At 39.4% G+C, this 12,641-nt stretch overlaps 1 protein-coding gene across 1 annotated transcript in view; it reads right to left on the reverse strand.

Annotated features, from left to right (window-relative positions):
• Positions 1–380: 380 nt before the first annotated feature.
• Positions 381–12,641, reverse strand: part of LOC5570841 (protein hairless) — a 94,592-nt gene continuing 82,331 nt past the window's right edge. The window contains 1 exon segment of the mRNA XM_021837346.1: positions 381–2,410. Within this exon segment, the coding sequence (XP_021693038.1) occupies positions 2,382–2,410 (29 nt within the window). The 3' untranslated portion in view covers positions 381–2,381.

The raw sequence follows: 12,641 nt of genomic DNA on the forward strand, positions 1-12,641 counted from the left end.
GAATGTACTCTGAAGGTTACAATACACTTATTAACACACAAAACGACCATTACAACATTAGATTCGCTGTCATAAGATTTCTTGGCGAAACATCTTCATTTCTCCTATACATCTAGCGCTCTAATTCGATGTTCACTCTTGTGTTGTAGTTATGTCTGTAATTTCACCAAACATTTTTTGACTGATATCTCTTTGAATTCGATTTTCTGCTCCTTCGTTCAGTAGGCTGCACTGTATTGTATGATAAGATCCATCTTTGTCACTATAATTTGTTAGTTAGTTGATTTTGTTTGTTTTTTGGTTTGTAATTTTTGTTGTTGTTTTGAAAGGCACACTTGTTGTTCTTGTTTTTTTTTCTCGTTTGTTCTCCCATGTTACGATTTGTTGTTTTGTTTTACGTTTGATTTCTAATATGCTTTCAACTTTGTTATTTTGTTCTTTCGCTTATGCTGTATGTTTATATTTAGTTATATCATCTCTATTTCTCTGGTACTGTTTCTGTCGTTATTTTTAAAACTGGAATATTGGCCGAAATGTGTTACTCTTTATATTTTTTAAGTTACGTTATCTCTGATCTACAGATGTATAAAAAATAGCACAAAAATATCTTATTTTTCTCTCTTTCTTTTACTCTTGATTTTCCCTCTACATAGTTTGTTCTTCCCATAAGGATTGTTGCACTTTTTGTGTTTTAGCGAATTTGATTGGCTGTTTTTTGTTTCTTCATCAAGAATGTTATAGTTTCAAGTTGTTTTTATTTTTTTTGATAATTTGATTTCATCTCACACCGTCGAGTTTCCTCATCTAAATGGCCTTTCAAAAGAAACAGATTCGCTCTCGCACTCGCTCTCAAACACACGAACACACTCTTCCATGTACAGAGTATATATTAGATATTGATACAACGCAAACACTCTCACGCACACACGCAAACGAGCGACCCCACCTAAAGTAATAGTTCTTTTGTTTCAGTCTATGAATAGAAATATACACATTACAAGTTCGTGTAATCGACAATTCTTGTTTAGCACAAAGTACTCCTCTTTATAAAAATATTACACGCGTCGTTTCTCTATTACACGGCATTAGTGGTAGTGTGGCGATGAGAATGAGATTCTTTTGTGTAAACGTATCTCTCGCTACTACGCGCGCAGAAGAAGAGAGGAACGAACCGGAAAGCGGTCAGGGATGGGAACAGTACACGGTTACACACCATAGAAGACATTCGACAGACACGCGGTATTCGGGGCGATTAGGGGAAGAAAAAAGCGATTACAATGCACATTCAGTTGGGATTAGTTGATATCGGTTATAAACATATAGCGTACTTGCATGTATTAGTGTGTTACGATTTTTTTTTTTAAGGAACAGTACGAAAGAGAGGCCGCCTCTCCCCGACGAGATTCGTAATGCTCGCCAAGAGATGGCGCACCATTTTTTCTTTGTTTGGGATGATTGAGAGATTTGAGTTAGTTTTTGGATTTGGTCTATTTCCGTGAATTGCGCCGCGGTGCGAATCTTGTAATTGACTCGTCTGGTTCTTCGTAAGAATGTCAAAAATACACGTTCGCCAAAAGCATTATCGAAAAATTTCAATAGGTTCAGTACTAAAATGTACCGAATTAAAAAAACTCATTGTTTGTTACCTTTTCAAGTGTTTCCATTCTTGTATATATATAATATTTCTGTTACGTGTATATATGTAGATGCGTGTATATATGTTACATGTATATAGTTTCTCCGTTTGATTTCTTCATCTCACAAATAATTTATTACAACTTTTTTTTTTAGCAAAAATAGTTCTTTTTCCTCTTGTTTGTCTTCCTTTCTTTTGGAAAATAGTGTAAACCTTGGGTTTCATTTTTTTATATTATTTTTTGTAGACTGGACCCTTCTCCGAAATGTCTCTTGTTCTCTGCTTTTCTGCAAATATATATGTATATATATAGATATATATGGGCTCCTTAAAAACGATATACCATAAATGTATTCAATCAGCGGAATCACACAACACTAAAAAGCATACAGCAATATAGTTTCGATTTTCGTCTTATCCCTTCTCCGATAAATATACACAAAAAGACAGTTCCTTTGTTACAGTATAATGTTTGTTCTCTGTTTCATTTTCGTTTCTCATTTTTGTTAATATGTTTTACCTTTTTAGTTTCTGATAAGGCGATCTACCGAAAAAAGCCACCACAATTACACTTAGGTACATGAACAGCTTTCAACATTGGACGACGAAAATGCGCTTCGAATGGTTGGTTTTCTTGTGTACGCTAGGCGTAGTTTTTTTGTTTCAACACTTGTAGGATTGCAGCGCTCCATGCAGTTACTGATCCGTCTTTGCTCCTGTTTTTTCGATTGTATTGGTTGGATCCTCAGTGCTTCGACAGGTTGAGCGGAACATCTGGAATTGGATTGGTGACACAATATTAATATATAGGTTAAATCATAGGGATTAATAAAATTTGTTATCATTATTATATTGAAAAAAAAATTTTTTTTACAAGGTCGTGGCCGTTGGATAAAACGTATAAGTAGGCGCACAGTAAGCGAGACTATCAATAGACCGCTGCACGAGTTCACTCGTTAACGTTGACCAACAAATCTGAAAGTCCCTGGACCAATAATATAACCCTGCTGAACGAGTTCAGTTGTCTAGTCTTGTTGACCAAAACCGAAGACCTAGTCGATCAGGTCTTCGAAAGGCTCTCATCAAGTCCAATACTGAAGTTTTGTCGATCAAACCTGCTGAAAACCTCTCTGTCTATAAATATTCTAGTAGAACTGATCCTGGGGCTTGTCGATCAAGCTTGATGATTTCTCGACGAAGTTTCGAGGCCCCATAGAACAACAAGTTAGAAGACCTTGACCAACAATCTGAAAGTCCCTGGACCAATAATCATCTCTTGTTGAACAAGTTCAGTTACATCGTCGACCAAAACCGAAGACCAAGTCGATCAAATCCAGAGTTGCACAATATCAGGAAGGCTCTCATCAAGTCTAACACTGAAATTTTATCGATCAAACCTTAAATCCTCTCTGTCTAGATACAGTCTAAAGGCTTTGTGTAACAAGACCCAAAGTGGTCATTGAACAAATTCTTTGAAATCTTTCCGATCAATTTGGAGGCCTTGTTCAACAATTTAGGGAATTTGCCAATCCAACCTAGAAGTCCCTTGACTAAGTATTTGGTCTGGCCTTGTTGAAAAAGTCCAATTACCTTATCGATCAAAATGTCTGGCTCCATCGATTATAACCAAACGCTTTTACGATAAGATCCTGAGGTTAGCCTGAAAACCGTTAGTCGCAACCCAGAAGCCAATTCCCATAAGTTCGTAGGCCTTTTCCAGCGAGTCAGAAAGTCCCTTGAGACCATGTACCAGGTTTTAATAAACAAGACGGGTAGTCTTACCTATTTAGTCTGTAAATCCCTCAAGCAGGTTTAGCCGAATATCTGGCTTGGTCGATCAAGCCTGGAGATTCTCATCATGTTCAGAGACGGAATAAATAAAGATGCCTTGTCGACCAAATCCGAAGGCTTGTTCGATCAAGTCTGGAAGTCTTATTATCAAATCCAGATATGTTGTCGAAACATTTCGGAGGCTGTTAGCCGTAGCCCACAAGCCACTTCGCATAAGTTCCCAGGCCTTTTCCAGCATTTCAGGCCCTTGAGATCAAGTACCAGGTTTTGTTGAAAAAGAGCGGTAGTCTTAACGATTTAGTCTGTAAATCTCTCGAGCAGTTTTAAATGTTATGTCAAATATCCGGAAACTTGGTCGATCAAGTCTAGATGTCTTCTTATCATATCCACAGACGGAATAAATAAAGATGTCTTCGACTAAATCGAGAGGTTTGGTCGATCAAGTCTGGAAGTCTTCTTATCAAATCCAGAGACGTTTTCGAAAAAGTTCGAAGGCATTGATGATCAAGCCTAAAAATCCTAAACGCTGCCCTGAAGCCACTTCGCATAAGTTTGGAGGCCGTTTCCAGCAAGTCTGAAAGCCCCTTGATACCAAGTACCAAGTTTTGTTTAACAAGACCATTACCGATTTAGCCTATAAATCGCTCAGCAGATTTTTAGCCTATAAATCGCTCAGCAGATTTATAGAATAAATCGAATATCCGGAGAATCGGTCGATCATGCCTAGAAGTCTAATCAAGTGCAGAAACGTTGTCGAAAAACTTCGGAGGCTTCGTCGATCAAGCCTGAAAACCGTTAGACGCAGCCCAGAAGCCACTTCGCACTTCGCACTTCGTTTCTGTCAGGACATGGTTGCTATAGACAGTACCTGCATAGGTTCGGGCACTCAGAATCTCCTGCGTGCCCCAATTGTGCTGGTGTAGAGGAAACAGCGGAGCATGTCGTGTTCGATTGCCCCCGTTTCGTTGTTGTGAGAGGTCGCATGCTCACTACATGCGGAGGGGACACGTCCCCCGACAATATTATAGAGAGAATGTGTGCGGATGCCGAGTGCTGGAATGCAGTAACTACGGCTGTCACTCACATTATGTTAGAATTGCAGCGTCTATGGCGCGCCGACCAAGAGTTGGCTGCAGAGGATTAGCCCTGCCGAGGCTGGTCCCTTGTAACATTGTTTAAGTCGGCTAGGAGAAGCAGTTTGCCTAGGCTACTTCTGCTACACGTGTTGTGCTATATGCACTGGTCCCTTCCCGAAGAAATACCGTAAGGTGGTTCCGGGGAGATGAGGGTCTGAGTCCAAGGGTCATGTCGATGCACTGTTCACCACTTGAGCAATTCTAAATGAATTGCTCATGCACAGTGCATAGGCTGGTTTTAGCGGGTCGTCGTTGGTGCGTCATCCCCGCATTCCCTGAGTTATCTTCTCAGGGGATCTGTTTGCAGATTTCCCCCTTGTAAAAAACAAAAAAAAGAAGCCACTTCGCATACGTTCAGACTGTTCGGGGGCCTTTTCCAGCAAGCCTGAAAGCCCCTCGAGACTAAGTATACCAGGTTTTGTTGAACAAGACCGGTGGTCTTGTCGATTTATTATGTAAATCTCTCGAGCAGGTTTGAAGGTTTCTTCGAATATCCAAGAGGCTTGATCGATCAAGCCTGGGAGTCTTCTTATCAAATCTAGAAACATTGTCGGAAAAGTTCGGAGGCAGTTCAATCAAGTCTGAAAACCGTTAGATGGAGCCCAGAAGCCATAAGTTCGTAAGCATTTTCCAGAAATTTCGGAGGCATTGTCGAAAACATCTTGCGACTTTATCTATCAAGTCTAAAAATCTGTCTAACTGTCTAATGTAGCCCACAGACGCTGAGACGGTTTGACCAACATTGACTCTGCCCCCCAAGTTAGTCAAACCGATTTATGTTGATGCAACCGTTTGACCGACTGTCAAGGTTGGTTGCAGTAACACGATACATGTTTTTACACTTGCCGAGACTCTAGTGAATATGTGATTGTTATTTTTTCGAATGCTGTGGCTGTGAGGGAAAATCTTTAAGCGATTTTCTTGTAATAATCGCAGTCAGGAAGAGCTGAACTTTCAACATTTAAATACCGGAAGAAATAAATATTTAAGGGGAATTCAAGATATAATTCGTGCGAAGTATTCCGGCAAAACTCTGGAATTATGAGGGGTCTCTTTCGGGGAATTTTCTGAGCAGCCATTGATATGATAATGGGAAATGGGATTTTTTTTTCAATCATTCTATCCACAATCTTTTAGTGGTTTCCTCTAGTTATTTTACTTTGAAGTTTTTCCAGGAATCCTTGAGTTTTACTAAAGATTCCACCAAAATTTCCTCCTGAGATTCTACCACGAATGTTATCAATAATTCCTCTGGTAATTTATCCACAAATTCAACCAGAAATTCCTTCAGGTGGCATCAAGGTTGCCTCCTAGAATTCATCCATAGATTGTTATAACATTTTTTTTTTTCAAAGATTCTCCTCTCCGTAGGATTCCTACTTTGAGAAATTCTGCAAGGAATCTCTTGAATAATTCCAGTAAAGAAATCCTTACAAGAAATTTCTGATAAAATCCCTGGAAGAATTCCTTAATACATTTCGAGAAGAATCCTCAATAAGTTGCCTAATGGGGTCCAGAATAACCTTAGAGGGATTGCTGAAGGATCCTTTATAAGAATTCCAGATATAATCCCTGACAGAACTTCTGATGGAATCCTAGGAAGATTTTCTAATGAAGTCTTAAAAGTTTTTTTAACGGAATCCATGAAAGAACTTCCGATAGAATCCCTACAGAAACTCCAAATGAAATCTATTGAAGAACTCTTGATGAAATCCTAAGAGTAGTTCCTGTGGAATCATTAGATAAACTCCTGTAGAAATTCCAGGTAGAATCTCTGAAGGAACTCCCAATGGGAACTCTTGAGGAACTTCTGATAAAGTACTTAGAAGAACTCCTGATGGAATCCCTTGGGAACTTCTGTTGAAAGACTCGGGGGAACTCCTGATGGAATTCTTACATAAACTCTTGATAGAATCCCAGGAGGAATTCCAGGTGGAATGTCTAAAGGAAATGCTAATGAAACCCCTGAAGGAATACTTCTTGAAATCTCTAAAAAAAACTTCTGATGTAATTCCCAGAAGAGCTCCTGTGTTATCCCTAGAAGAACCTTCTAATGGAGGAGTTCCGGGTGGAACCTCTGAAGAAACTTCTGATATGGAATCTCTATCGGAACTTCTGATAAAATATCTGAACAAAAATAATGATGATTCCTGAAGGAATTCCTGATGGAATCCTTGAAGAAACTCCTGATTGTATCCGGAGGAACTCCTGATGGAACTTTTGTAGGAATTCCTAAAGATATTCTTGCAGAAACTACAGGTGAAATCATTGCAGGAACTCCTGATTAAATCACTTGAAGACTCCTAATGGAATCGATATAGGAACTCCTGATAAAATCCCTGTAGGAATTCCTGATAAGATTCCTGATGGAACTCCTGATAGAATGCCCAGAGAAATTCTTTATGATATCTCTAGAAGAAATGCTGATGAAATTCCTTGGGGAACTCTTGAGAAACTCCTGATAGAATATCGGAAGAAATCTCTGAAGGAACTCTTGATAGAATTCTTATTGGAATTCCTGATAGAATACCTGGAGGAATTCCTGATGGAATCCTTGGAGGAATATAAAGATATTGTTGAAGGAACACCTGATGGAATTATTGAAGGGACTCCTGCCGATATCTATAGATGAACTCCTAATGAAATTTCTGGAGGAATTCCTGGTAAGTTTCCTGATGGAACTCCTGATAGAATTTATAGAGGAACTCCTTCTGTGAAGAAATATTGATGGAATTCCTCGATGAACTCCTGATATAATCCCTACAGGAACTCCTGATAGATAGGTTAATTCTACGAGTGGCGTGAGGTGACAATTGTCGGTGTCGTATAGCGAGGTGACAATTCTCGACTCGAGTGAAGTGACTCTCCATTTGATTTACGGAGATGAACCAGCCATAGGGCTGAAAATCTCCTTAATAAAGATAATAATAATAATCCATTTGATTTACACGGCGAGTCACTTCATTCGAGTCGAGAATTGTCACCTCGCTATACGACACCGACAATTGTCACCTCACGCCACTCGTAGAATAAACCCAAGAGTCTCTTGAGGAATTTCTGGTGAAATCTCAGAAGGAACTCTTGATGGAATCCCTGGAGGAACTCCTGATGAAATCCTTAAAGGAATTTCTAAAGATATTGTTGAAGGATCTCCTGATGGAATCAATGGAGGAATTTCTTATGAACTACTGATGGAATCCTTAGGAACCCCTGATTGAAACCCTGGAGTAATTCCAGTTGGAATCTCTGAAGGAAATGCTGGAGAAACTTCTGATGGAATTGCTAGAGATGGAATTCATGGAGGAATACCATTTGCAAGGGACTCCTGATGGAATTCCTGCAAGAATCCTTATGATATTCCCAGAATCAGGACTCCGATGTGATTCCTCAAGAAATTCCTGATATAATCTCTGGAGGAACTCCTGATATGATCTTTGGAGGAATTCCAGGTGGAATCTTAGAAAGAACTCTGGAGGAACTCCTGATGCAATCCCCAGAACAACTCTGATGGAAGCCCTCAGGGTATTCCAGATAGTATCCAGTAGGAAAACTCCTGATGGAATCCCCGGAGGAATTTTTAAAGATATTCTTGAAAGAGCGTCTGATCATTGGAGGAACTTCTGATGAAGGATTCCTGATAAGTTTCCGGATAGAATCTTTAGAGGAACTGATGATATTTCTAGCAGAAATATTGATGGAATTCTTGAGGAATTCCGGGTGAAATCTTAAAAGGATTTCTTGATGGAATCCCTGGAGGAACTTCTGATGAAATCCCCAGAATAACTCTGATGAAAGCCCTAAGGTACTCCTGATAGAATCCCTACACGGAGAAAACGGAAAACCCATATTTGAGTATTTTTTAACTTACTTTTGAGTTATTTTTCTCTCCCTATTTCATTCGCTCTTTCTATTGTTGTCAGAGAGCGAAGAGCAAAACAACCCAAAAATCAAACCTTAGTGCGTTACCTCAAATTTGAGTAAGTGGCACTGTACTGGAAGTTGAGTTATTTGATCAGCCGATTGAGTGAAAAGAACTTAGCCAATAGGTATTTCAGGTGGAATCACTGAAATATCTGCTGATAGAATCCCTGGAGAAACTTCTGATGGAATCCCTAGATGAATTCCAGGTGCAATCCCTGAAAGAACTCTTGATCGAATCTGTGGAGGAATTCCAGAAGGAATCTGGATGCATAATGCAGCCCACAGACGTTCATACGGCTTGCCCAACATTGACTTCGCCCCCAAGTTGATGCTCATGTTGGTGCTATGTTTGACCGTGTGTGATGCTGCTTGACGAACCAATTTGACAGTTTGTGAAACCGATTTGATGGTTGACGGGTCGTTCGGCGAAAATCAAAAGAGTTGATTTTGCTCAAACCATCGGTGGGCGGTCCTTTTCAAGGGATTCCTCGCGAAAAGGGATGAAGAAGAATTCCTCAAAGTATTCCTTTCGGAATTTTTATAGGAATATTTCCAGGCATTCTTAAGGGTTATCAGGAATTCCTCCAGGGATTATATCAGAAATTACTCATAAGGATTTTACCAGTAATTAATTGGGGAATCCAATAGTGACAGTGACAGTCACAGTGACAGTGACTCTATCAGGAGTTCCTCCGGGGATTCAAAAAAGGAATTCTTTTAGGGATTCCTCTAACAATTCCTTCAGTCATCCCACGAGGAATTTCTTTAAACAATCCGCTGGGATTTTCTCCAAGGATTCCAATTAAAAACCCCTATATAAATCCTCCACGGATTTCTCTAAGAATTCCACTTGAGGTTGCTCCTCTGGAACCCTTCCAGGTAATTTCCCAGAATTTCCATTAGGAAAACCTCCAAAATAGTCAGCTGAAATTCTTGTAGGGATTTCAGTAGAAATTCTTTCAGAAACTCCGCCAACTTTTACCGTGAGTTCAATAATCCTCCAGAGGATCTTCCAAAACATTCTGGAAAAAAATCTCCAAGGTTGTTCTCCAAGGATCCTTTAGCGAATTTCTCAAGGGATTCGACCACATTTTTCTATGGAGATTCCACCAGTAATTCCTTCAGAGACTTCACCAGTTTCTTCATTATTTCGCCAGTAATTTTTCGAGAGAGGAGTTTTTCCCAGGAGCTCTTCCAGAGTTAACACTGGGAACATCACCAGAGTTTCGCCAGAATTTTCACCAGAAAATAACTCCCAGAGTTTCGTCTGAGGTGCTACCAGAAAAAACCTTCAAAAGTTTTACTAGGATTTCTATTCATAGAATTGATTCAGGGTCATCAGATTTTTTTCCAGGGAATCAACCAAAACCACCAATATTTCCACGAGATAATCTACTAGGAATTCTGTGAAGAACCGATCTAAAATTTCTTTCTTTCTCTACTCCAGGTATTTCATCAGGGAGCTTCTACAGAATTGCAAAAGATTATCCCTTCAAAGTGGAATCTTATTTACTCCGAGGATTAAACAAAGTATTTCTCTGAATGCCGATAGGTTGCATCCCTGGAGTAAATCCGAAAGTTTTTTTTTGTACAATTTCTAAAAAAAATCATGGAGCAATTCCTTGAGAAATTCTAGGAGAAATCACCGAAGAAATCACTTAAAAAAATCCCAGAGAACTCTCTGGAGATATTCCTTAAAATTTCTCTGGAAAAACTGTTGAAGCAATATCTGAAGGAAGGAGTTCCTAAAGGATAATATAAAATTATTCTTATTGAATAGAGTAACGACTGTTTATTTCGTTCATCTTCTTTCTGGCGTTACGTCCCAACTGGGACAAAGCCTGCTTCTCAGATAAGTGTTCTTATGAGCACTTCCACAGTTATTAACTAAGAGCTTTCTTTGCCAATTGACCATTTTTGCATGTGTATATCGTGTGGCAGGTACGAAGATACTCTATGCCCTGGGAATCGAGAAAATTTCCTATACGAAAAGATCCTCGACCAGCGGGATTCGAACCCACGACCCTCAGCATGGTCATGCTGAATAGCTGCGCGTTTACCGCTACGGCTATCTGGGCCCCATTATTTAGTTGTTAAACGCTAAAAGTTGGCGCCAGCGGCAAAAAGTACAAACCTTTCGAACATTCAGTATCTCTCACACTGATGTTTGTATTCCACTCACTGATCGCGCTACGCTGGATTCTCAAATTTCCTAAACTTCCAACACAAGCGCATGGAAGAATGGTAGTGGAGAACTTTCAAAATGTATAGACAATAATGAAAAACGTGAATTACAAGCAATTAGCAAACTGGATCGCAAAAGTAGTTATTAGAAATAAAGCGTTATGTGAATATAAGTCTTTAGTGTTTAGTTCATGTTCCACGGTGCTTTCTTTGCTTCAGAATTTCGTTTTTACTGCCACTTAAAAAGAGCCATCTATTGCCTTTTAAGCTTTAAATAGCGCCCTATTCCTTGGAAAAAATCCTACATGAAATACTGGAAGGAAATAATGGATGAATTCCTTTAGGAACCTTCGGAGGAATTTCTGGTAGACTCTTGAAGTAATTCCTGAAGAAATCCCAGGACGAATGCCTCGTAGGGTTCCTTCAGGGATACCAGGATGAATACTTGACGAAAACACTGGACGAATTTACAAGAGAATTTTTTGAAGATTTTTTCGAAGAATCCCCGGAGGATAATCTGGGGAATTCTCTCAAAATCTCAAAAAATTGAAACTGGAATCTCTGAAGGAATTCCTGCTGGAATCCCGTGCAGGAAGTTTTGATGAATTCTTTTGCAGCATTCATTATGGAATCCTTGAAGGCTTCCTGATGGAATCCTTGGAGGAATTGATTGATCCTTGGATAAATTCTGGGTAGAATCACTGTGAGAATTCCTGGAGTATATCTCTGCAGGTATTTCTGTAGAAATTTCTGAAAGAATTTTAGAGAAAGTCTTGTAGGAATACCCGATGCAATCCTTGGAAGAATGTTTGGATCAAACGCTGAAGGATTTTCTCGAGGAATCTGTTTTAGATAAATTATTAGTAGAATCACCGGAAGATTTTTGATAGGATTTTTGATTCCTGGTGGAAATTCATAGTGGGATATTTTATGGAATCCTCGTAGTAATTTCATAGGCGGGATTCTTCAAGCAATCTCTGAAGGAATTGCTGTCAGAATTTCTGAAAGAATTCCTGGTGGAATCTCAGGAAAAGAATTCTGAAAGAATTTGTTTAGGAATTCCTGGAGGTTCGCAGGATAAATTCTTACATAAATTCCAAGAGGATTTTTTGGTGGAATTCTAGAAGGAAGCCTAGGAAGAATTACTGATGAATCCCTTTAGGAGTTTTTGGATAAATCTACGGAGGATCCCGTAGAAAAATTACTGGGAAGAATTGCTGATGGATTCGCTGGATGTCTTGGAAAAAGTCCCCTGGGTAAATTTCTAGTTATGAATTTCTTGAAGAATCCCTGGAGACGTTTCTGGAAGAATTCGTGATTTGATTGATTGACTCTTTATGATGGGGAAATTCAGCCCGAGGCTGGTTCATCCCCGTATTTGAAATCGTAATGTGATTTCTGGAGTAATGCGTGATGGAGAACTCCTAGAGATTTTTTTTGAAGAAATTGTTATAGAAATTTCTGGACGAATTCTTGGAGGCAGCCTCGGAGTAAGTCCTGAAGAATTACTCAAGAAATCACTTGAGGATTTTTGATTGATCTTTGAAGGAATCAGTGGAGCAAATCCTGAATAATTCGGAATAGAGGAACCTTTGAGAAATGTCTGGTAGAATGCATGGAAGGTGTCCCTGACGGATTTTCTCCGGATAAATTTCTGGTTAAATCTGTAGATAAATTTCTAGAGGGATTATCGATAAAACTCCTGGTAGAATCCTTTTAAGAATTTCAGGTGGAATCCCTAGTAATCCCTGCAAAAACTCCAAAGTAGAATAACTAGAAGAAACCAATAAAAGATTCTGGAAAGAATATTTGGAGAAATTCCCTTAGCCATTCTCATATTGTTCAGAATAATCCCCGACAGAGATGTACTCGGGACCTAGTTGAGCAAATCCGGTGGAGTTGCCGATGAAACCTGGAACCCTCTCATCGAGACGGGAGACCTTGTCCTGAGGCTATGTAGACTCTAAAACATC

This window comes from Aedes aegypti, chromosome 1 (assembly GCF_002204515.2).
Source record: "Aedes aegypti strain LVP_AGWG chromosome 1, AaegL5.0 Primary Assembly, whole genome shotgun sequence".
NCBI classification, from domain to species: domain Eukaryota; kingdom Metazoa; phylum Arthropoda; class Insecta; order Diptera; family Culicidae; genus Aedes; species Aedes aegypti.